Below are 25,338 nucleotides of genomic sequence, written 5' to 3'. Positions count from 1 at the left end.
CTCCTCATGTATTTACAGCCTGTGTTTCCCTTTGTCCTGTGCCTGTTTGTCATGTGCTATCACCTGTCAAAGCTAGCTCTTCTCTTGTGTCCAAGAATTAAAACCTTAAGCTCTGCATCTGAGTCCAGTCCTGTGTTCTGCCTTGTCAGATGGTCTTTAAAATTCTACCCCTCCATCAGTTCATGTGGTCGTATTTGGCCCCTAGTGAGTGTTCATTTTGGCCCCCGCCTGCATTCCTTCATCCTTGGGGTGTTTCTCTTCTTTCTAATCTGGACGCTGATGTTTCCTTTGATCTTTTCTCCATTTTCCTTTTGTCTGTCAAACACCAGAGTTCAGATGAGGAAGATGATGGAAAGAGATTCACTTGGATGCAGACTTGTTTTTCCTTTTATTTTCCAATTAAAAAAATGATCCAGTAAACACAATACAGCATGTTCATCTTATGAATGAAAACCATTTTATACATTTACTGATTTATACATTTGTCACTACACTATCAATCATTGACATGTTAGAGGAACACTCAGCACACATTTCATTACTTCACGTGGACACAGGAGGTGTGTGTGTGGGGGGGGCTGTGCGCCCCCTACCAGATTAAGCCCTGGGCGACTGTCCCACAGGTGAAGCCGACACAGAATATCTGATAAAGTATTGAATGTTTTTAGCTCCCATCATCACTTTGTGCAACGGCTTGGAGAATCTCTCTCGGTCGGACAGATCGTTATTACCGGTCAGTGCGGCGGTGACGCGCTTGTGACGCGGCGGTGAGCGCTCCGCAGCCTCCGCAGCTCCTTAGCGGCGCTGTGCCCGGACGGACGCTGCCGCACAGGGACTCGGATAAACTTGCAGCTGCATCCGCAGATGCGCAGCCCAGCAGACTCTTCTTGCAGACAGCAGACGTGGTGCAGGACGCTCCGCAGCAGCACATTCACTCAGCGGGAATGAACTTTGTGCGGGACTCTTCCACGCTGCAGGTAAGACCGACTTTTCTTTCTGTTTGGACCTCAGAATGAAGGTCTGAAGGACTGAAGGGTTTCTGTCTGTTAGTGATGCGGCTTTGATCCGACTAAGCAAAACTGTTGATGCTGCATTTACGGAATATCAGAATAATCAATGCTGCGTAATTTAAAAAAATCATCTTTCTTTGTCGGGGTGAGGAGGAGTCAGTTTGGTCACTTGTACAATGTATTTGATGTCTCTAAACGTTCGTGCGCGTGCACGCTCTTCATCAGCAGTTTCAGCTGTGAGGTCAGGGACTTTCAGACGCGCACAGGGACGCGCTGTGGGCGCTAGGGGGCAGCCGTGAGCGTCAGAATGAGCGGCGTCAGTCACTCTCAGTGCATGTGTCACAAACGTAGAAGTCCTGCAGCCTTTCGGGCTCCTGAGCTCTTACTTTGATTACATCTGTCACTTTTAGTGCTGCTGGTTGCAGGAGTGTCTCCTAGGACTGATGATGACTCATGGCCCCTCCAAGCTGCAGCCGTTCCTGTTTGACAAATGTCTGAAGGCTTTGTCTGAAGCTTAAATGTGAACTTTTTTAGATCTAAAATCCGACAGTGCGCGCCGTAGATTGTGTTCCTTCTGGACTTTAAGGGTTTTCCCTCTGAAATAGATGTTGAGGGTTCTGTTCTGTAGTCTGGTTTTCATGCTGTTGTGTTCTGAGTCCCACCAGGTTCCGGCTGTTCTCTGTTAGTGAAGCTTCTGGTTCTCAGTTTTCACTGTCAGGTCATCTGCTCTGCTGTGTTGCCGTGTTTGGTTCTCCGTGGTTTTGTCTCGTTCAGGTTTATTTAGGAAAAGTCTGTTTCTGCCACAAAGCCTTACTTCCTGCATTTCTGGGTCCTAAATCACCTCCTGACAGATTTTCATACCTGTAATTGCAGAATTTCCCCTAAATCTGCAGCCAAAAACAAACGAGCAAAGCGCAGAGATGCTAAGGTTTTTCACAGTGTGAATCTAGTTTTGGTGTATGCGTGCTTTGGTTAAAGGAAGGAATTGGACCCCTCCACTGTGACCGGCTCAGTTCAGGCCGCCCTGCAGGGACTCTGCTTCTGTAAAATGTTACTGCTGGCAGAGTTCAGCTAAGAGGTCAACTTATTGAAATCGCATGCATCTGCATCTGTACAGTGAGCAGTGATTTACCTTAAAAACATTTTAAATTGTGCATAAAGACCAGTTCAATCTGAAAACCTGTGCTGCAAAAAGTCCACTTAAATATGAGACTAAAGGTGATTGAAGGCATAATGCAGCTGATCTTCTTGCAGTGTTAATCCTAAAGACTTTAGGTTAGTCTAGCACAGGGGTCGGCGTGCGGCTCTTTCCTCCCTGAGCTGCGGCCCTCTGTGCTTTAGTGAGATAACCATCATGTTCTCAGAAGTTGTCAGATTGTGGTGGAGCCTTTAACACCGTCAGGTAGTGCGAGACAGCAGCGTGAACGCGAAGGGGGCGTGTCTGCACCTGTAAACGTGGAGGGGGCGTGTCTGCAGCTGTGAACGTGGAGGGGGCGTGTCTGCAGCTGTGAACGCGGAGGGGGCGTGTCTGCAGCTGTGAACGTGTAGGGGGCGTGTCTGCAGCTGTGAACGTGGAGGGGGCGTGTCTGCAGCTGTGAACGTGGAGGGGGCGTGTCTGCACCTGTGAACGTGGAGGGGGCGTGTCTGCAGCTGTGAACGTGGAGGGGGCGTGTCTGCAGCTGTGAACGTGGAGGGGGCGTGTCTGCAGCTGTGAACGTGGAGGGGGCGTGTCTGCAGCTGTGAACGTGGAGGGGGCGTGTCTGCACCTGTGAACGCCAACCAGGGTCTGTCATGGGATGGAAAGTTTTTATAATAAGACAGTCAGCGGTGATCTGGTAGGGGGCACATGAGTGCCCCCCCCCAAAAATCCTTTTATCCCGCTAGACTAAAACCCCCCATGTCCACGTAAAAATGATGACATTTGCATCAGGGGGCCCCCACTATCCTGTCCACTGTCTGCTATGATGACCGTATGTTGGGCTGTCTGTGTAGGACACACTGTAACGGTTTCAGTTTCTTTGTGTTTGGTTCCTTGATTTCCTGTTTTGTTGTTGTTTCAAGTTTTACCCTTCCCCATCAGTCCTGAGTGTTTCCACCTGTGTCTTGTTGCCTTGTATGTATTTAAGTCGTGTCTTTCCCTTCCTCCTGTGCTGGTCCATATTGTGTCATACCCGAGTTCCTGTGTGGTTTGTATTTCGAGTTTTGCCTGCCTGTTGCAGTGGTTTTGTTTTGTAGTTTTTGGTTTATTTATTAAAGCTCCGTCTTCCCTGAAACCTCCTGCCTCCTCCTCTCTGCACCTTGGTACTTCCTCATCCTCCCCCCCGTAACACACGCTGGGGGGGGAGTTGCATGAAAACAATGAACAGGTAGAGAGGCGGGGCTTAGAATCACCGCCGATGATTTCAGACCTGCAACAAACTAACAGCTGCTTCATCCATATAATGAATATCATTTATTGGGTCTACTGGATTTAAATAAAATACATAAATAGATGGAGTCTGCATCAAAGTGAATCTGTTTCCATCATCTTCACTCTGGTGATTGACTGACTGAAAACAGCCAACGAGTTCGCCTTTCAGGCAGCCAAAAACTCTGCAGTCTCTTCCCCCCCAGGGCGGTAGCTAATTAACTCACCTGTCCTATTTAAGTCCAGGTGTGCAGCCGTTCATTCTCTTTCTCACCGCAGCGCTGCATTCGTCGCCCCACCCTCCTCCCCGGCTTCCACCTGTGGGCTCCGTTCAGGGTTTCTTACCCTAAGTTTATGGAAATTATCTCATGGAATTGTACGGAGCCTCATGCCAATCAAAGTTTGTTAATGCCAGCTAAGATGTAAATGAAGTATGTGAAAATAAATGTATTCTACTGCAAGAGTTTGTCTGACTGAAAAGTCTATTCAAGGTTGTGGAAGCAAAAGATCAAAGGAAAACTCACACGCTCATGAATAGTTCAAATAAATATCCTGACAGCATTTTGAATCAATACAAGTATCACTAAATGAACTATGGTGATAAATCAGCAAAATGATTTTTTCTAGCACATCTAGTGTTGCGGCTTTCGTTGCTTTCGTTTCTGTGGGAAACTGATCCAAACGTCTCTTTGAGAGGTTCAGGTTGCAGACGGCTGGTCTAGCAGGATGTTAACTGTCAGTCAGTCAAACCTGCAGGAGGCGCCGTCTCAGCTTTTGAGCTGGAAGCCACTTTCTGAAACTCAGCAGATCCTCATTAGGAGGGCTGGAAACTGTTCGTTGTGCTTTTCAGTCTCATGCTCCAAAGTCGTGGCGGTGAAATGTAGGTTGGGTGACCTGGATCTGTGATGTCACAGATCTAAACAAGACTTCTGAATCCAGCTGTTTGTCAGACACAAATACGTTTTAAAAAAAGCAAAGAAGGATTTCTTTCTGTTAACCTGAACTAATTTAGTTGAACGTTATTGTTGAAAACTATCCCAACTTTGAGGAAAAAAAGCTGCAGCTTCAAGTATTTTGTGCCTCAATTATTACAAAATTTGCATGTGAGATGATGGAGAGTTGGCAGATCAATACAGACTACAGAGTTGCTCTCTTAGTTTTTTTTGGTTGCTGGTGTGCTGCAGGAATATTGTCAAGGAAAACATGTAACTTGGCTTAGAAAGGCTGAAAAACACTGCTAGAAAGGACAATGTAACCCTTGTGCTATCTTAGATGACCCCCCCCCTTCCATTGACGTGTTCTCCCTACCATGACAAAGGTGGATAAAGGTGGAAAGATTTCATGTAATCCATGGACACCAGTGAAAATCACAAATCATTGAAGAAAAAAGGTTCAGAGCACTGTCTAGTGGGTCTAGATGACCCCACTCCCAATGGTAAAGTGCCTAGGATGGAACAAGGGTTACAGGACAATGTAATCCTTGTTTTTAGAAAAATTTGTCTTACTTTCTGTCTTGCAAAAAAAAAAAGAAATCATATAAAGAACATCTTTCAATAGCAAAATAATCGGAATAAAGTAAGAATTCTTGTAAAACCCTTTTTCTTAAACTATGGGTAGATTTTTCTTTTTTTGGTTATTTAAAGAAAATTTGCTTATGGGTTAAGACTTTTTTGATAGATTTCTAGAGGGAGTATTTGTGTCACATAAATGACATTGTATTTTAAAAAAATCCTGCCTTGGCTCGTTTAGTGAGCACACCAGACATTTACCTGATGTGGTCCACTGAACCATGCTAGGGCTCACCTTTGTAAGATAGCCTCATCCCTATTTACCCTACTGTGGCTGAGTAAGGGTACAACAAACTGTATTTGGGTCTGTGCGCTTACACCCTCCTTCTCTGCAAGGAAAAACTGATTCCTAGGAAAAAAAGCAGAAACCTCAGGGGTCTTCCACATGAAGGAGGGACCCCCCCCCAGGACGGACAGGCCATAAACCAGAACTCTTGGAGAGAATTAACTTATCTAACGCTACAACTACATGTTAAAATAGTCCAGCAGATGAGCTTCATCCAGATGGAGTTGGGGGACGGCTGGGGGTCAGAGGCAGGATCCACAGCCAGGTGTAGGAGCAGAGAGGAGGTACTCGGTCAGGAACAGGAGCACGGATGAGCCAACTGGAATCTGGAAGCACTCCCACTCCCACAGTGGGAGTGATGATTGGCACCACACCAAACAGAGGCATGGAGAACTGATTGATAAATGACAAATGATCAAGAATAGAGTAGAAGTAGATAAGAATAGAGGACAGAACCCCAGTGCACCATACTTTCCCCAGCTTCTAACTTCTACCAGTCGAATAAAAACTAATTGTTCTTGTTCAGTTTAACTCAAACAAGTTAACAGTTAGTTATATGCACTATGGGACATATAGTGAATGGTAATATGAACGATAATAATAGAAATTCAACATTTTTAGCATATGAATATTAATACCATATAGTATTAATCTAAGCGGGGGATGGGCCATGTTGGCCCGGTTTGTGAAACCATCTTCCCTCTGCAGAGAAATATGTAGAAAATTGTAATTATTCCCCCAAACTTTATTACTGTAGGTGAGGTGGGGTGGGGGGGGAGTTAACATTCATGGCAAGAGTGCTAACCACTTCACCACTGTGTCGATTTACCATTAGCATTAGACCTGGTTTGGACTCTTTGTCTTCATGAAATAGCAGTTTGTCTTCCATAACATTATCCAGGCGTCTGGGGCTCCGCCCACATTATCACAGAGGAAGATCTCTGGATTGATGCCTGATGAACATGAACATCGGAGTTCTGAGGTAGTTCTGACTTCACTCATGTAAAAGATATTTAGAGGAAATGTTAGAATAGTGTGTCTGTGCATGTGGAGCCGATGGAGTCGTGCTTCGTCACGATGAGGCAGTGACCAAACATCACCCATCATGGGGGGGGGGTAAATGGAGGGAGCACTACGGCCAGCAGCCTGCCAGCTCTCCACCTCTTATTCATCCTGCAACAAAGGCGGGAGGAAGGAAAGAGGATGAAAAGCAACATGAAGGTTGTTAAGAGCTGCTGCGAGGAGGACCCACTAGAGTGTGTGTGTGGGGGGGGGGGTGACCATTACAAAACCTAATGAATGCGACCCTGAAGGCATCAGCAATGTGGTTACACACTGAACACGCCGGCTGACGATGTGGTAAAGCAGTCGGAGCACAGATGCTGGACCCGTGCAGGCCGGGACGGGTCCCAGCCGGGACTCGTCTGAACGGATTCCCAAACCTGGGCCCGACTCGTATGACCCGCTTCATAAGCAGAGGTATCAAAGTGAAGCCTCATAGATGGACGCTCTTGATGGCAAAAGCAGAATTCCCATCATTTTTGACAAAAATACTAAACCTTTCTAAATCTTCTGACACCGTGAAACAAAGGAGCTGTTGGGTGCAGCTCCTTTGTCTTTCCTGTCTGCTTTGGGACATTAATGAACTACACGCTTCCTCTATCAGGCTCAAATTATTCATGTTCCAGTTTACAATTGAGATCCAGACCGCCCCAAAGCCAAGTGCCACCTCAATCTTGAGTACATTTGACCCCAAAGTGAAAATGTTTTGTTCTGTTTGGCACATTCAGGTCAACTCGCCCACAGCCATGGATGTTCTAAGGCTATGCCACTTGTTCTTCAGTATCTGATTCTGTCCCTGCTGCTTTAGAGTCTCAGGACACATCACTGATGGAAACACAAGGTTCTTCATCAGGTCATGAAAGCTTTAACACATCACTGTTTTCACATTTACACTTGACCAAATCCATTTCTGGCACCGTTTCCTGGATTAGAGTCCTTTTTTAATATCAGCTTTGTTCAGTAATAATCTTCTGTCAATCACTGACTCTACTCATCTACTGGAACTTTGTTGTACAGTATATGTTTGTCTTTTAAACTCTTGATGATGGTTTAACACACCACTAACTGTGATTCTTATTCCCTCCACTCTAAAATGTGACCGTTTATTCAGAGAAATGTTTTTTCATTTCTTCCTGTTCATTTTCAAAGCGAATCTCTTTGTAATCTCCATCCTGACCCTTTGCCTCTTCTTTCCTGGTTACCTCCAGATATCCCACTCGTGAACGGCGTCCTCAAAGTTTTAGTTCTGGCTGGCGCCTCTTTGGTTGAAGCTGAAGTAACCCGCTCAGAAGCTTGGCTCCTGGCTAAAGTCAGCTGCAAACAGTAAAAATCTATTTTCTCCAGACATTCGTGCTGTGAGCCGGGCCGCTCAGCTGCAGATGATTTATCTATTAACACTTCAATACGAGTCCAGGCCCAGTTGAGGCGTTCGCTTGTTGGACATTCCCACGATGACTGATATTTGGGACACTCATCTGTTAAGTCATTTGTTGACATTTGCTGTTACTTACTGAAATGTCTAAGAAGAAAAACATTTCAGGGGCTTTCCTTTAGTTTGACCTTACCCAGGTTATTGGACTAACGTGATCGCTCAGCTACATTCATGGACATTCAATTCAGTTCTATTTTATTTATTCTTCTATGATCTATGATCATAGATGTGGACGATGGGAAAATATCGAACTCACTTTTAGCTCTTCCAGACTTTTTACATGATCAGTAATCTGTTCTTGTGTAACTGGTAAAGAGTTATGCAAGGTGGGGAATCTAACCTACAACCAAAGCCAACAAATCATAAAGGTATCATAAAGGATGATTTGTTGTATCCCAGAAGTGCAAAAAGTACACAAACAAAAAGAGTGCACACTGCCACCTACTGTGTGGAGGTGAAACAGCTGCATCCACAATCTATCTGGGGTTATTGTGGACAACCAATGGGACAACCGATGGGACAACCATTGGGACATCTCATGGGATAACCACTGGGAAAACTGATGGGAAAACTGATGGGACAACTGATGGGACATCTCATGGGATAACCAATGGGAAAACTGATGGGAAAACTGATGGGACAACCGATGGGACAACCGATGGGACAACCGATGGGAAAACTGATGGGACAACTGATGGGACAACCGATGGGACAACCGATGGGACAACTCATGGGACAACCACTGGGACAACCACTGGGACAACTCATGGGACAACCGATGGGACAACCGATGGGACAACCGATGGGACAACCGATGGGACAACCATTGGGACATCTCATGGGACAACCGATGGGACAACCGATGGGACAACTCATGGGACAACCACTGGGACAACTCATGGGAAAACTGATGGGACAACCGATGGGACAACCGATAGGACAACCGATGGGACAACCGATAGGACAACCGATGGGACAACCATTGGGACATCTCATGGGACAACTGATGGGACAACCACTGGGACAACTCATGGGACAACCGATGGGACAACCGATGGGACAACCACTGGGACAACTCATGGGAAAACCGATGGGACAACTGATGGGACAACTGATGGGACAACGCGTGGGACAACTCATGGGAAAACTGATGGGACAACCGATGGGACAACCATTGGGAAATCTCATGGGACAACCGATGGGACATCTCATGGGATAACCAATGGGAAAACTGATGGGACAACCGATGGGACAACTCATGGGATAACCAATGGGAAAACTGATGGGACAACCACTGGGACAACTCATGGGATAACCAATGGGAAAACTGATGGGACAATTGATGGGACAACTGATGGGATAACTCATGGGAAAACTGATGGGACAACCGATGGGACAACCATTGGGACAACTGATGGGACAACCATTGGGACATCTCATGGGATAACCACTGGGAAAACTGATGGGACAACTGATGGGACAACTGATGGGACATCTCATGGGATAACCAATGGGAAAACTGATGGGAAAACTGATGGGACAACCGATGGAACAACCGATGGGACAACCGATGGGACAACCACTGGGACAACCGATGGGACAACTCATGGGACAACCGATGGGACAACCACTAGGACAACTCATGGGACAACTCATGGGACAACCGATGGGACAAACGATGGGACTACTGATGGGAAAACTGATGGGACAACCGATGGGACAACCACTGGGACAACTCATGGGACGACCGATGGGACAACCACTGGGACAACTCATGGGAAAACTGATGGGACAACCGATGGGACAACCGATGGGACAACCGATGGGACAACCCATGGGACAACCGATGGGACAACTCATGGGACAACCGATGGGACAACCACTGGGACAACTCATGGGACAACTCATGGGACAACTCATGGGACAACCGATGGGACAACCGATGGGACAACTGATGGGAAAACTGATGGGACAACCGATGGGACAACCACTGGGACAACCACTGGGACATCTCATGGGACAACCGATGGGACAACCACTGGGACAACTCATGGGAAAACTGATGGGACAACCGATGGGACAACCGATGGGACAACCGATGGGACAACCGATGGGACAACTCATGGGACAACCGATGGGACAACCACTGGGACAACTCATGGGAAAACTCATGGGAAAACTGATGGGAAAACTGATGGGACAACCGATGGGACAACCGATGGGACAACTGATGGGACAACCGATGGGACAACTCATGGGACAACCACTGGGACAACTGATGGGAAAACCGATGGGACAACCACTGGGACAACTCATGGGAAAACTCATGGGAAAACTGATGGGACAACCGATGGGACAACCATTGGGACATCTCATGGGATAACCGATGGGAAAACTGATGGGACAACCGATGGGACAACTCATGGGATAACCAATGGGAAAACTGATGGGACAACCACTGGGACAACTCATGGGATAACCAATGGGAAAACTGATGGGACAACCATTGGGACAATTGATGGGACAACTGATGGGACAACCATTGGGACAACCGATGGGACAACCACTGGGACAACTGATGGGACAACCATTGGGACAACTGATGGGACAACTGATGGGACAACCATTGGGACAATTGATGGGACAACTGATGGGACAACCATTGGGACAACCACTGGGACAACTGATGGGACAACCATTGGGACAACTGATGGGACAACCATTGGGACAATTGATGGGACAACTGATGGGACAACCATTGGGACAACCGATGGGACAAACACTGGGACAACTGATGGGACAACCATTGGGACAACTGATGGGACAACTGATGGGACAACCATTGGGACAATTGATGGGACAACTGATGGGACAACTGATGGGACAACTGATGGGACAACCATTGGGACAACCACTGGGACAACTGATGGGACAACCATTGGGACAATTGATGGGACAACCATTGGGACATCCGATGGGACAACCACTGGGACAACCATTGGGACAACTGATGGGACAACCGATGGAACAACTGATGGGACAACCATTGGGACAACTGATGGGACAACTGATGGGACAACCATTGGGACAACTGATGGGACAACTGATGGGACAACCACTGGGACAACTGATGGGACAACCATTGGGACAATTGATGGGACAACGACTGGGACAACCATTGGGACAACGACTGGGACAACTGATGGGACAACTGATGGGACAACCATTGGGACAATTGATGGGACAACGACTGGGACAACCATTGGGACAACGACTGGGACAACTGATGGGACAACTGATGGGACAACTGATGGGACAACTGATGGGACAACTGATGGGACAACTGATGGGACAACCGATGGGACAACTGATGGGAAAACTGATGGGACTTGGGCACATTCAGAATTCAGATGAGGGAAACATTTGTCTGAAATAGGTTTGGGTTGGTACTTAAAATTGGCGATTTGGCCTAAAAATAAAATCTCACCACATTTAATCGCTAATTTCGATCGATTTTTTATTTTTTTTAAATTTTTTTTTTTTTATCATCAGCTCTTTATCTTTTTAAATGAAAATTACAAATGGCAGAATATATATTTGACATAAACTCTTATTTGAACATGATTGACCTGCATTTAGACTGCAACTAAGTAAAAGCTGCAGAGCAACGCTGCAGGTGTTTGTGAGCTGCTGCTAGCTTCAGCGTCTCTTGTCTCCGCAGAGTTTCAGGTGTGGATTCAATCTTCAGACTTCCACTTTTGGCAGCAACAGCCTTCAAACTGACTCTGCAGCATGTGGTCTTAAGTTACAAACCAAACCAGCTCCGTAGAACTGAGGAAATGTACTTTTTATTTGGGAACGAGCAGATTTTCCCAAAAGTAAATCTGAAACGGAAAATTCAAATGAATCGATAAAATCCTCTTAGCCACCATCCCTTTGGCATTGAAACACTGTCATTTAGGCCTGATAATAGCCTGATCCCAGACACACAATGATGATCATAATAATAATAAACTTTTTTTGTATAGCACCTTTCAAGATAAAAATCACAGTGCTTCACAGTAAAACACAGAATAAAAAGAAATAAGAAAAAGCAGTTCTGAAAAGATGTTTTTAGCTCCTTTGATAACAGAAAACACTGAGTCTGCAGGTCTGAGGCTGAGAGGAAGGGAGTTCCAGAGGGATGGAGCCACTGCTGCAAAGACTCTGTCACCTTTAGTCTGTAACTACCAGCAGACCCTGGTCACATGACCTCAGGGACCTGCTGGTCACATGACCTCAGGGACCTGCTGGGAGTGGACGGCTGCATGAGGTCTTTCCTATAGACCGGTGTTTGGTGGTTAAGAGCTCTGGATGATAAAACCAGGATTTTAAAATGCAAACCAAAACAAATAAAGAGCCAGTGCAGCTGGATTAACAACCGGGAGACGTGTGAAAACTTGGAGGAATTGGTTAAAAGCCTTGCAGCAGCGTTCTGGACAACCTGGAGCCGTTCTAGAGATTTTTTGCTCAAGCATGTGAAGATGGAGTTCCAATAATTAAGATGAGAAGATAGAAAAGCGTGGATTAGCATCTCCATCTCAGAACGAGACACAATTGGACTCATAATGCCACATTCAATGGTCATACTTAGAGAAATCCCAGCCAAGCCGCATGCAGACACACAGTCACATTGTTCTGTTGGAAACCTTCCAGTCCTTCAGAGCTGAAGGAAAAGGGATTCAGAGGGAAGTTTGCTTTGCAGTCATCAGTTTGCTGGAGTTTCATTCTCTTCCTGAGCCCTTCCGTTGTCTGGTTGGCTGTCATGTGGCTATAATGAGATAACATTTGCAGCGTGACAAGCTAAAACCAGCTTTCTACTCCTGACCACACAGCCATGACAGACATGCCTGCATCAGATGACAGACAGCTTTGTGGAACAGGATGAGGAAATGTTAAGAGGAGTCCGTTCAGCACTCGTACCCTGAACAGCAATGGAGCTGAGAGTCATCATCTCACCTCTGCATCCAAACCTCGGATGTGACGGTTTGTTTGGCGGTAAGCGGCTGTCTTCTTCACTGAAGCTGGAAGTGTAAAGGCCCGTACTCACCGGGACAAATATTCGCCAGACGTTATTCGCCAGCGTTTTTCGCCACGTTTTTTGTGTTCACACCCAGGCGATTTTCACTGACGAGCCGACTGAACATGCTATTTCATTCCCTGACATTAGATGGCGCTTAATGTAAAACAGAAATACTCCTGTACACAAGGTGGCGCTGCGCAACTTTACGCTTCTTAAAGTCGCTATATATATTTCAAGCGCCAGTAGCTCCAACTGGTGCTTGGTTCGGGGATATTTTAGAATGTCCGTCATTATTTCTATGCGGCAGTGTAGACGCTACCTGGCGTCTATCTTCTTCGCTGGTATGTGTGCTCAGAAAGGCAGTTTTGTGTTTGAGCGCCCCCAAGTTGTGTTTTACTGTAACTTCAGAAGCTCCAGACACGTGTGCAAAAGCGCCATTCTCATTGGTGGTATAGTTTTTGACGCGGCGCGTCAAACCAAAAAAACGAACCCGAGGCATTTTTTAAAAAGTGACGCTTTGACGCGTGGCGTTTTTTCGCGGCGGTGTGCACACTCTCATTGGTGCCCTTTGTTTAGTCATGAGGCGTTAAACGTCGGCGAATATCGCGGGCAAATTCGTCCCGGTGTACGGGCCTTAACCCAGGTTACTAGAACTTGTGAGAGAAGTTTTTTTTTATCCTGTAGATGGCGCTGTTGGTTGGGAAGGACAGAACAACACTGGCGGAGGGATATGAGAGATGTGAGATTCAAATTCAAATTAATTTTATTTATATAGCACCTTTCATGACAGCAAGACAGCTCAAGGTGCTGTACATAAAAACAAAATCAAATGCAATAAAATACAATAAGATACATTAAATTAGCCCCACACAATAAAATACACAAAGACAAACACCAGTGGAAAATAAATAAATAAATAAAGATAAACCAGAGAAACCAGAAGGCGTCGTCTGCCCTGTCCTCCTATTGGCAGGGGAGTCAGTATAAAACCCAAACACCCCAGCCAAGGGTGAGAAAACACTCGTAAACAGTCTAATAAAATAAATATATGTTAAAATATCATAAAAAGTATACAAGTAAAATTCTAGATTAAACAGATATGTATCTGTATATGTATCATAAAATACAAGCAAATAAAATGATAAAATGATGTGATAAAACATCATAAAACATAAAAAGAATGAAGAATTAATATATATGATAAAATATCATAAGATATAAAAGTTAAAATATATATATATATATATATATATATATATATATATATATATATATATATATATTTTAAACAAGTAAAATGTTAAAATTATGTAGTAAAACATCATAAAACATAAAAAGACATAAAATCTAATTAAAAGCTAATTTAAATAGATGAGTCTTTAGTTTCTTTTTAAAATCCTCCACAGTGGATGAGGCCCTCACATCCTCAGGCAGGCTGTTCCACAGACGAGGTCCGTAGTGTCTAAACGATGTCGTTCTGCCCTTCTTGTCATTCTTTTAAGTTACTTAATATCTTCTGTTCTCCAAAGACAGTTTTCCCAGTGTTTTTTAAGAAGTGAAAAAGATCCAGAAAATCACGTTTTGTTACCTCTGACTGCTGCAGCGTGGTGTCATTAGTCCCAACGTGAACAATAATCCGGATGATGGTGGATGGAAGAGAGAGCAGAAGGTCTGGGAGTTTTTGGAGAATGTCCATCACTTTTGCTCCTGGAAAACATCTGGTGACTGCGTTGATGAATCTTATATTTCTGGTGATGGAGTCTCCGATGATCAAGGCTGTTGGGGTCAAGAGTGGACGAGGTGGGAGAGAGTGGGACTCGGCAGGTGCAGAGCCATCCCGCTCTTCTGCTGATCTCAGTGCTGCTCGTGTGGCTGTGGGGCGATTGCAGGGTTGCCCAGATTGTGGTGGATTGTTGCCGATGTACCGCTCGGTCACCGCGCCCCGGAGGAGTTTTATCCTCCGGTTAGTGGAAGCTGCTTCTCCGCGTGCCGACCGCCGGGTCTGAGCTGCTACCGGGGTTCGCTTCCTCGCACGGGCCCCAGTGAAGGAAACTGCAGCAGGGTTGTCTGCACCATTCACAATTGTGGGGGAGCATTTCGCTCCCCCAGGCAACTGTACTGGTGTGGTGAGAGATGGTCGTAGCCCATCCCCAGCATCAGCGTCATCGTTTCCCAGAATGGTGAACCGGTTAGAGAGGGGGAGCTTTGGAGGTGTTGATGGCGGTGTCGGCCTCGACTGGGATCTCCTTGGGTCCCGAACAACTACCTCTGCCCAGGATGGATGGTCTCTCGGTGTGGAGCAGGAGGAAGGCCGGACACACTCGGGGTCCCATGTTAGTGTGTCCTGTGCGACGGTTAACCTGGTGATCACCTGCGATTGCTTTGCAGCAAGCTGATAGGCACTGGAGAGAAGGGTCTCTTTTTCAGTGAGGGCATCAGCAAGTTTTACTAATTCATCCTTGAGCTTGGTGACGGTTTCATTCATTTGATCACAGCAACAGTTTTGACAAGCCATGATCAGGTGAAAACAGAGACTCTGGGAAGGATGAATCTTTCTCTGAAGATGAATCTTCAGGAACACTCCTTGTTCTTCCGCTCAGCGATGCTTCACATCAGCTTCAACAGCAGCTGCAAGGGCGAACCGCGACTTTATGATCGCGTCGCGGCGTCTGCCCCAGGTGATCGTGGTGGCGTCTGCCTCAGGTGATCGTAGCGGCGTCTGCCTCAGGTGATCGTAGCCCAGGAGTTCTGGGCATCCCCCTGCCCCAACCCCAGGTAGGAGCCAGGACCCCCCAAGGGAGACCCGCTCCGCACTCCAGGCAGCCACCCATCCGGCCCACGGTTGGTCCAAGGAGGAGCAAGGCAGGGGCCCGCCGCCCCCGCCCAGGAGGGGGGAACCCCGGGGAAAAAAGGGGGCCCACAAGGGGTGTTGTAAATATGGCCCGACCAGGCTCGGCCATGTTGGAAGTTTGGCGGGGCCCAGCGCTCAGGGGCAAGAACCAGGACCCACCCCCCAGGGACACGAACACCCCTGGCTCAGGTGTAATGTAAATCCCCCCACCGCGCGGAGAGAGAACCACCGGGCCCAGGAAGCCGGCACCCAGGGGACACGGCCGCCGTTGCCAAGGGCTCCTTACCCCCCACTAGGGCAGAGGTAGGGGATAGATGGTCCTAGGTCCCACCTTCCTTGCAAAATGTGTGTGCGTGTATGTGTGTTTGAGAGGGTGTGTGTGTGCATGTGTATGTGTGTTTATGTTGGAATGTATATATTGAGGGGGGAGGGGTGTGTGTACTAAGGGGGGTGCAGTTAAAATTGGCGGGTAGAGCACTAAGGGGACATCTCCTGATTACTCACATTGACATCCCCTCACCCTCCCCACCAAGGGGCCCTTAATGTCTGAGGTGCGGTTAAAATTGGCGGGTAGGGTACCAGGAGGACATCCGCTGCTTGCTGGCAGTAATGTCCAAGCACCCCCCCTACCAAGGACCCTACATGTCTATGGTGCAAATAAAACTGAAAAAGGGGGGGCCCACTCCATACAGCAACCATAGGAGGGGGGCCACTGCCAAGTAGCCCCCACCCCCTCACCCTAATATGAGGTTATATGAGGAAGGGGGTAGGTTGGGGACAGCTGGTAGACTGTCCCCTGGTGGACAAACAGCTGTCCCCCAGCCCCCCCCAGCAAAGGGGCCAGGCCCACCCAGCCCAGGGGCCCCACCCCCAGAGGCGCCGACACCCCAGGCCCGGCACCACCCACCCCACACAGAGAGAGAGGAGCCAGAAAGCGTCGCCCCCCCCGGAGCAAGCCCAGGCCCCCACCCCCAAACGCCGGCCCTAGAAGAGCTCTGGTCAGGCCTCGACGGGACCGAGGCAGCCATTCCGGCGGAATTTTAGATATTTTTATTGCATTATTTTTTGTGAACCAACCTGGTATATTGGGTTTAAAATTGAACTAAAGAGTATTTTTCTGAAAACCTTGCAAGGTAAAATTTGACCAACCCCGGGGTTAACCAATTTTCTTTCTACACAAATTTTATTTGGGTTATCAGGTTTAATTGTTCATGTTCTGGAATTATTTGAAAGTATTTTAGTTAATTCCCATCCATTTATAAATAAGTTAAAAGTTAAAAAATCCTAATTGTGGTCTGTGGTTATTTATTTAAGTCTATTCAACTGCTCCTCTGAACCTAGAACTATTCTGGTCCAACGCAGCATTTGAGGTGCTACAGAAGCTTTACAGAAACGCCCAGCAGGAACGACCATAGCTCAACATGAATCCTCCTCTCTGACTTCAGTTGGCTGCAGACTCTGTGTGAGCTTCAATCGTGGTCAGGTGGACAGCAGCTAAGCAGGAATGACCAGACAGGCCCATTCTGTCCTGTTAAACCAGTCAACACGATGATAAAATCAACAATTAAAATGGTGACCTTCAGGAATTGGGACTTCAGACCTGCCCGGTGTGATGACGTGAGAACAGCTGGAGAACTTCAGCAAATCCCAGCAAACCTGTTTGCAAGAAGCGACTAGAGAGGGAACAGGAGCATCAGTCGCTGATCGTTGGGGAGTCAAAGCTCTGCTCACCTAGATAAAAAGTCTCAATGATGCTTGTTGACTTTAACCATCAGTTCTGTTTGTCTGATTAGCATTGAGGATGACAATAAAGAAAATGAAGCATCCATCTGCAGGAAAGTTCAGTTATTTTCATAAAAGAGGCTGAAGATGCCCTTCAGTCTGGTGTTAAGTGGGGGGGGGGGGGGGGGGGGGGGTTGCTGTGTGCTACTGTGCATTGGAAACACCTTCATGTTCTCTGACGGGAATCTAAAGTGGATTTCTGAGGAAACTTTGGAGACATTTTCTGTCTTTGACGTCAATGTTTGCAGCAATGTCACACTGACACACCAATTATGACTGACAGCTCTGTGAGGCTTCAAAGGCTTAGATTTAAGGATCTATGAGGAACTGCTTTTGCATCACAAGGTTTTCTATCATTTAGCCAGAATTAACCTTTCATCCCTGAGTTTGAATATGAAGTAAACTCCAGAGCTGAGGAGCATTTGTGTTTTACCATCTCATTACATCCCTCATGTTTTTCCTGGTCCTTGAAGTTCATGTTTCACTGAAATGGAACTTCATCTTCAGAAGGTCTCCAGGTGAAACTCCAGTTCAGGGTTTGTCAAAGGTCCATTCTCTCATTATGTTAGGGATGATGCCTGATGAGGCGTTCGTTATCAGACGTCAATGCCTGCACCGTCCGACGCCAAGAACGTTCATTTGATGGAAACCTGGAATAATGGAAACCTGGAATAATGGAAACCTGGAATAATGGAAACCTGGAATAATGGAAACCTGGAATGATGGAAACCTGGAATAATGGAAACCTGAAATGATGGAAACCTGGAATGATGGAAACCTGGAATAATGGAAACCTGGAATGATGGAAACCTGGAATAATGGAAACCTGGAATGATGGAAACCTGGAATGATGGAAACCTGGAATAATGGAAACCTGGAATGATGGAAACCTGGAATGATGGAAACCTGGAATGATGGAAACCTGGAATGATGGAAACCTGGAATGATGGAAACCTGGAATGATGGAAACCTGGAATAATGGAAACCTGGAATGATGGAAACCTGGAATGATGGAAACCTGGAATGATGGAAACCTGGAATGATGGAAACCTGGAATGATGGAAACCTGGAATGATGGAAACCTGGAATGATGGAAACCTGGAATGATGGAAACCTGGAATGATGGAAACCTGGAATGATGGAAACCTGGAATGATGGAAACCTGGAATGATGGAAACCTGGAATGATGGAAACCTGGAATGATGGAAACCTGGAATGATGGAAACCTGGAATGATGGAAACCTGGAATGATGGAAACCTGGAATGATGGAAACCTGGAATGATGGAAACCTGGAATGATGGAAACCTGGAATGATGGAAACCTGGAATGATGGAAACCTGGAATGATGGAAACCTGGAATGATGGAAACCTGGAATGATGGAAACCTGGAATGATGGAAACCTGGAATGATGGAAACCTGGAATGATGGAAACCTGGAATGATGGAAACCTGGAATGATGGAAACCTGGAATGATGGAAACCTGGAATGATGGAAACCTGGAATGATGGAAACCTGGAATGATGGAAACCTGGAATGATGGAAACCTGGAATGATGGAAACCTGGAATGATGGAAACCTGGAATGATGGAAACCTGGAATGATGGAAACCTGGAATGATGGAAACCTGGAATAATGGAAACCTGGAATAAAGGAAACCTGGAATGATGGAAACCTGGAATGATGGAAACCTGGAATAAAGGAAACCTGGAATGATGGAAAACTGGAATGATGGAAACCTGGAATGATGGAAACCTGGAATGATGGAAACCTGGAATGATGGAAACCTGGAATGATGGAAACCTGGAATGATGGAAACCTGGAATGATGGAAACCTGGAATGATGGAAACCTGGAATGATGGAAACCTGGACTGATGGAAACCTGGACTGATGGAAACCTGGAATGATGGAAACCTGGACTGATGGAAACCTGGAATGATGGAAACCTGGAATGATGGAAACCTGGAATGATGGAAACCTGGAATAAAGGAAACCTGGAATAAAGGAAACCTGGAATGATGGAAACCTGGAATAATGGAAACCTGGAATGATGGAAACCTGGAATGATGGAAACCTGGAAGGGATCATCCTGCATCCTCCATGGTCACGCACAAACGAAATAGAGATTCCATTAAATGTTAGTTATTTAACTTTTTTATTTTTCACGTTTATATCCTTTTTTTATAAGGAGTGAACTATTTGGTACGGCACGTTGTCATGGTAACAGCGACAGAACGGCGGCCCACTCTGCTGCAATTATTAAACCCTTGCCCTCTTTTCCAACAGATTTTGTTTTCCTAAGTTTTGACATAGTAATATTTTCCTGTGGTTATTTTTCCCTCGTCTGAACCATGAGGTTGTTTTGCGTTTTGCGACCTCCATAAACAAACTGCAGAGGAAACTCCTCCAGTTTTCAGGGACATTTGGCTTTTTCAGGCAGTCTTCCACAAAGAGTTTGGTCATTTTCACCTAGAACATGTCTTTAATTGGACAAATAGACAAAGAGGAAACAAGTCCATCTGATGCTGACGTCATCTGTGTGTTGACATTCTGCATCTCAGGCTTATTTCTACTTTTCATTTAGAGAATAAATCACTTTTTTGTAATCATCTTCAGAGCACTACTCAACTTTTGTAGCTGTTATTTCTCGGAGGTCTGAGCAGTTTGCTGGTTTGACTTTAGGACCTGCGGCATCATGCACAAAAAATCCACAAGTTCATTTATTTAGTATAATAAAATGAAAACAAATGCAAGGAAGTGAAGTGCAGGGCAGCAGCGATATTCTCTGACTGAATCAGGACAGGTTCCCTTTGGCAGCACATTCATTCAGCTGCTTTGAAATTGAGATATGGACCTGAAAAGCCTCCAGCTGCTGTGACGGCAGCTTTGGAGACATTATGAAACACAGTGGAGTTTATATCATAGAGACTGGACAGAGTTTGACTTGAATCTTGTCTTTCCATCACAGAACGTAAAAAACAATCAGAAAATGCCTCCTGGGTTTTTTTAACCCCACCGCCTCACTTCTTTTCTGCGCCCATCAATTATGAGGCAGTTTATCTGTGTGACAAGAAGAGCATCCTCCCAGGAGCTCGCTGGGACTTTTTGCAGATAGTGCTGATATCTGTGCCTGAGTGTACCAGAGCATGCTGGGAAATCTTCCTCCTCCAGCTGTGAAGAGGAGAGGCTGTCCCGGGACGACAGCCCAGGACGAACTGGGAGCAGATTTCTAATCTATCACTGCGTACATTCCTCTTATTCTCTCTGTCACGGATGGAGGTTAGGGAGGAGGAGGCAGGAGTTCCAGGTGAACAAAGTCTTTCATCCAAACTAAAAACCACTGCTATGCCGGCAAACCAAACTAGAACCTCGAAAGGGAAACCAGAACCTGCACAGAACCAGGGGAAGAGCATAATATGGACCAGCTTCCCCAGGAGGAAGGGAAAGACCGGACTTAAATACATCCATGCAAACGAGACCCAGGTGGAAACACTCAGGACAGATTGGGACCAAAAGTCAAACACGATGCAAAACAGGAAACCTTTCAAAATAAAACAGGAACTCAAAACATGACATAACAAAACCAAAACAAAAGCAGAGAAACTCAAACCGTGACACTCTCATCCCCCACTACATCAATTACCAGGGAAATCGTTCGTCGTGAGAAGTTTTCGGTGCAAATTACGTCCGATTAAGAAAGCCAACCATATTCTCCAAAATTCTATACTTTGTCAAAAGCCCCTCTTCATATGTGGAATTTGCTATCTGGAAGAAGAAAGGTATTATTACGTTGGCTGATTTATACAGAACCAATAACAATTATGTGTTAAGCCTGAAATTCACATTTTATTTGTTTCCTCCAAGTCAGGGATTTTGTGAAGCAAAGGTTTGAGTAGTTTGAGCAGCTTCCCATTTATTTTCTCCAGATTCTACTCATGGTCTACATTTGTGGACTACATTTGTACATTTCTCTCGTCTCCTCTGATCATTCGTGAGCAGCTTGGGCCGAGGACTTGCATTCAAACCGTTCAGTGGAACTTTGGGAAAAGGCCATGGCGCAGCTTCACTCTAGCTCCACTGATGTTCATTATCCACTCGTTCAAATGAAGGTGATGCACAAGTTACATGACCCAAAATCAAAATACAATTAAATGTTTCCATCAGCTCCCTCTCAGTGTAATAACTGTTCTGCTGCAGAAGGAATACCAGCTCATCTGTTCTGGTTTTGCCCCCAGTTCTTTGATTTCTGCTCTGCCATCTTTACACGGTTTCTAAATGTTACGACAAAAACATCAAACCAGATCACAACCTTGCAGTGACTTCTTAAACTCTTCTGTTATCAGACACAGTTGTGAAAAAATAATACAGACACTTTGACCTTTATTGAACTACAGCCTTGCAATGTTTGGATTCTGGAGACTGCAACACACACCCGACCTGCCCACAGTCTAACATCTCAGGATGGTGGTCGCCAAAAAGGTTCTAGTACTGGCCTGGAAATCCACCCACCCCCAAAGTTTGAACTCTGAGTGTGTGACATGCTATCCGTCCCACAGCTGGAACGTCATTCTTTGGATAAAATGATGAACAAACTGCAAAGACGAGACAACGTGGGGCCCCTTCCTGGCGCCGTGGCATATCACCTCACCACCTAGAGAACAAGGACGTGACGTTTTTGCTAAACTATTACTATTGATTTGCTATATTTGTATTGTCATCATAGTCCGTTGCAGGTATTGTTGTTTTGTCCGGCAGTCTTGTGTTTTTGTTGAAAACTCAAACAAAAAAAAGAAACTATATATTGATTCAGAGCTGTGACAGACAGACTGCATGTGTTTTTGGATTCCTTTCATTTTGGGGTAAATGAGTGAGAACGTGAGATTGCTGTAAAAGGGAAACACATCACTTGGAGCTTTATTTCATTTGATCTTTTACGGTGCTACAATAAAACTGAGGGATCAGTTATTTAAATTGTCTACAATATCCAGCAGTTATAAATATATGAAGAACTTGTAAAATAACATTGCACCGCTGGAATGGAGAAGATGCAGATGCTTTCAAAAATCCCTACTGTTCCTTTTATCCTGAACGTCATAAACGGAACGTTGGATTCTGGGAGGGGGCTCTAGTTTTCCACTGCGGGTGTCCATGGCAGACGATGTATTGGAGGAAACAAATGGGTTTGATTTAGAGGACCACAGAAGCTGCTTTTGGTGGTTTTTGGGGAGTTGTGTTGTTGGATGTGAGTTGTTGATCCATCATTGTGTTCTTCTTCTGCTGTTGAGAGACAGCCTGGGATGGCGCGCTATCATCTGCATAAGCGGGCTTGTATAGTTCTCAGTTTTGACGCTCTTGCAGATCTCCTCATAAATCCAACAATCCAGAAAAAATCCACATTCCAAAGGTTAAAGAGAAAATCTGTAAATCCTTTTCTTCAGATTGAAAAAAGACCAATAATCCACAGTGAACTTAAGTAAATAACTGAATTATTAAGAACATGTGCAAATTAACGAGAAGAACTTAGTGAGGTCAAAAAACTGTTGGAATCCTTTCCAAAATTCAGCCTGACACGAATCTGCAGCGTGACAACCAGTGAACAACAGAGAAAACCCCCAGCTCCCCCTGCTGGTGGTAGACAAATGAACACACTGAATGCCAAGTGGTCATCTCTGCCATTGAGGCTTCCACAGGACTTAAAATTCATAGGTTCTAGAGTAGAAAGAAGTTGGAAGTTTCTCTCTAGAAGTCTATGGGATTTGGGCTTCTTGGAGCCAGCAGGTACTTCCTGCTTGGAACGCCAGGGGGAGGGGCTACTCAGTCCAGTTCTCTGTACAGTAATGGCTTTGAGTGGCCCAGAAAGACTGCTCTACATCTGATTGTTTAACCACCACCCGCCACTGAAAAGGCCTCATCTGAGTGCAATGATGGTCACAAATATTACATGTAATCAAAAAGTTAGAAACCAACCAAAGTATTTTTAATGTTGGACCATTTCACATTCTAGTAGAACAGTTTAAATCACATTTGGCTTCAGCAAATTGTTGTTTGTGGTAGCGGCCTCCCAGCAGTCTTCTAGTGAACTGACACCGATCTAATAAATTTATTTCTGAACCAGTATCAGAATGTTTGTTTGATGTCTGTAACTCCACCCCTAGCGGCCCAGCTTAGTCTGGGTTCTCCTGCATCACTGCCCCACAAACAGTATGGATCAGTCAAATAGCACCAGCTTAGACCTGTTGATGATGTTCAGGCTTCAAAAACAGCCTTTTCAAAGTCATTCTGCATCACTCTGGACAGAACTGACATCAGGATACTTTCCTGATCCGACGTGTGAAGCCTTGTGCTTCATCAGCACCACACTAAGCCCTGTAATCAATGAGGGGTGGGCTGGGAGGGGGCTGGCCCACCTGACACATGACAGAAAGTGACTGATGGTGGCTTGGGGCCTGACAGGCTTCACTGGCGAATGACTGCGCTGACACTGCAGCAAAGGTCCTGATGGCATCAGCTGCATTTTCTGGCAGACTCCGTCCCGTCTGGTCATCTGACGCTCCAGTCTTTTTGTCTTTTCTCTGCTCTGGTGTCATCAGCTGACACAGAAGCAGTTTGTTGGGGTTTGTTGCCCTGATCGAGCCCACCCACCCTTCACTCACAGCTTCAGGGGTTCTTTGGTCTTGAATGGAACAAAAGAAAGTGGGCTCATTCTTCTAAATCTACGTCGTGTGGATTTGGGGCTGAAGCCACATCAAGTATTTATGCTGTGCAGACCGCAGCCTGATTCAAAGGCAGAGTAAGCTGCAGTCGTTATCCAGCTTGTACTCATTATGCACCATCGTACATTGACCCTGCTTCCAGTTGCAGGGCATGCACTAGTTTGTGTATTAATTAACGCTGCAAGACACTTGCAGAGGTTTTTTTTTGTTGGCAGTGCGTCACAGCCTCGGTGTGTCAGTACTGGGAAATAGTGTTTGGCCCATTATTCTTATTTATTTGGATGATTGTCAAACCTAAACATTTGATAAACTCAGACACATTTTGAATTTCTATTTTTGTACATTTCATTAATTTAATATTTTTGTTTAGGTCAGAGATGTCGTTCACCTGACATGTTCTGAATGTTGGCATTCTGACAAAGACCTCAGGTCAGAGGTCAAAACAATCCTGACCTTTCAGAATATACAAACACTTGTTTCATCTATCAAAGCTGCTTGTTTATCAAGCTGTTTTTCTGATTGCAGTGGGTGAATATTCAGTCAATATTCAGTCAAGTGAACTTCTGCTCTAAAATGGTAAATACTTATATAGTGCTTTCTATCTTCTTTCAAAGGCTCAAAGTGCTTTACAGTCACAGTCACACACACACACACACACACACACACACATACACACAGATGGCGGCTCCGCTGCCGAACACTGGCGCCAACCTCCCACCAGAGGCAAGGTGGGGTTCAGTGTCTTGCCCAAGGACACTTCGACTCATGGGCGTGCAAGGCGGGAATCGAACCTGCAATCTTACGATCATGGGTCGACCACCCTACCGCTGGTTGGTTTTTTAATGTTATTAATAATTGATACTTTATTGATCCCACAATGGGGAAATTTTTCTTCGCACGGCATGCATGGAAGTTCAGGAGAACTGTGGGATCCATCCACCATGATGGATGTTTTCTACCCGCTGTCACCAAAAGCCTCATGTGCCTAAAGTTCAGTCTCTGATTGGGTGACGCAACGCATCGACCCCCCCAGAGTTCAGATGGTCGAACTTTGGCCTGCCGCCACTCGCCACAACAATGGCGCCATGCTGCTCAAATCACACCGCTGTAGGCAGACCCCCCCCCCCTCATTTATCATTTTTACATTTTAGAGGGTTTACGAGTG

At 45.7% G+C, this 25,338-nt stretch overlaps 1 protein-coding gene across 2 annotated transcripts in view; it reads left to right on the top strand.

The window, feature by feature from the left end:
• Positions 1-386: 386 nt before the first annotated feature.
• Positions 387-25,338, top strand: part of LOC105358852 (multiple epidermal growth factor-like domains protein 11) — a 30,922-nt gene continuing 5,970 nt past the window's right edge. The window contains exon 1 of one of the 2 annotated variants that reach the window (XM_020701392.2): positions 387-977. In XM_020701392.2, coding sequence (XP_020557051.1) covers positions 945-977 — 33 coding nt within the window. In that variant the 5' untranslated portion in view covers positions 387-944. Of the gene's footprint in view, positions 978-12,264; positions 12,803-25,338 lie in introns of those variants that run through there. The other variant, XM_023951233.1, reaches the window with a different exon arrangement.

The sequence above is a fragment of the Oryzias latipes genome, chromosome 3 (assembly GCF_002234675.1).
Source record: "Oryzias latipes chromosome 3, ASM223467v1".
Taxonomy (NCBI): domain Eukaryota; kingdom Metazoa; phylum Chordata; class Actinopteri; order Beloniformes; family Adrianichthyidae; genus Oryzias; species Oryzias latipes.
This window is presented reverse-complemented; position numbering and strand designations above follow the sequence as displayed.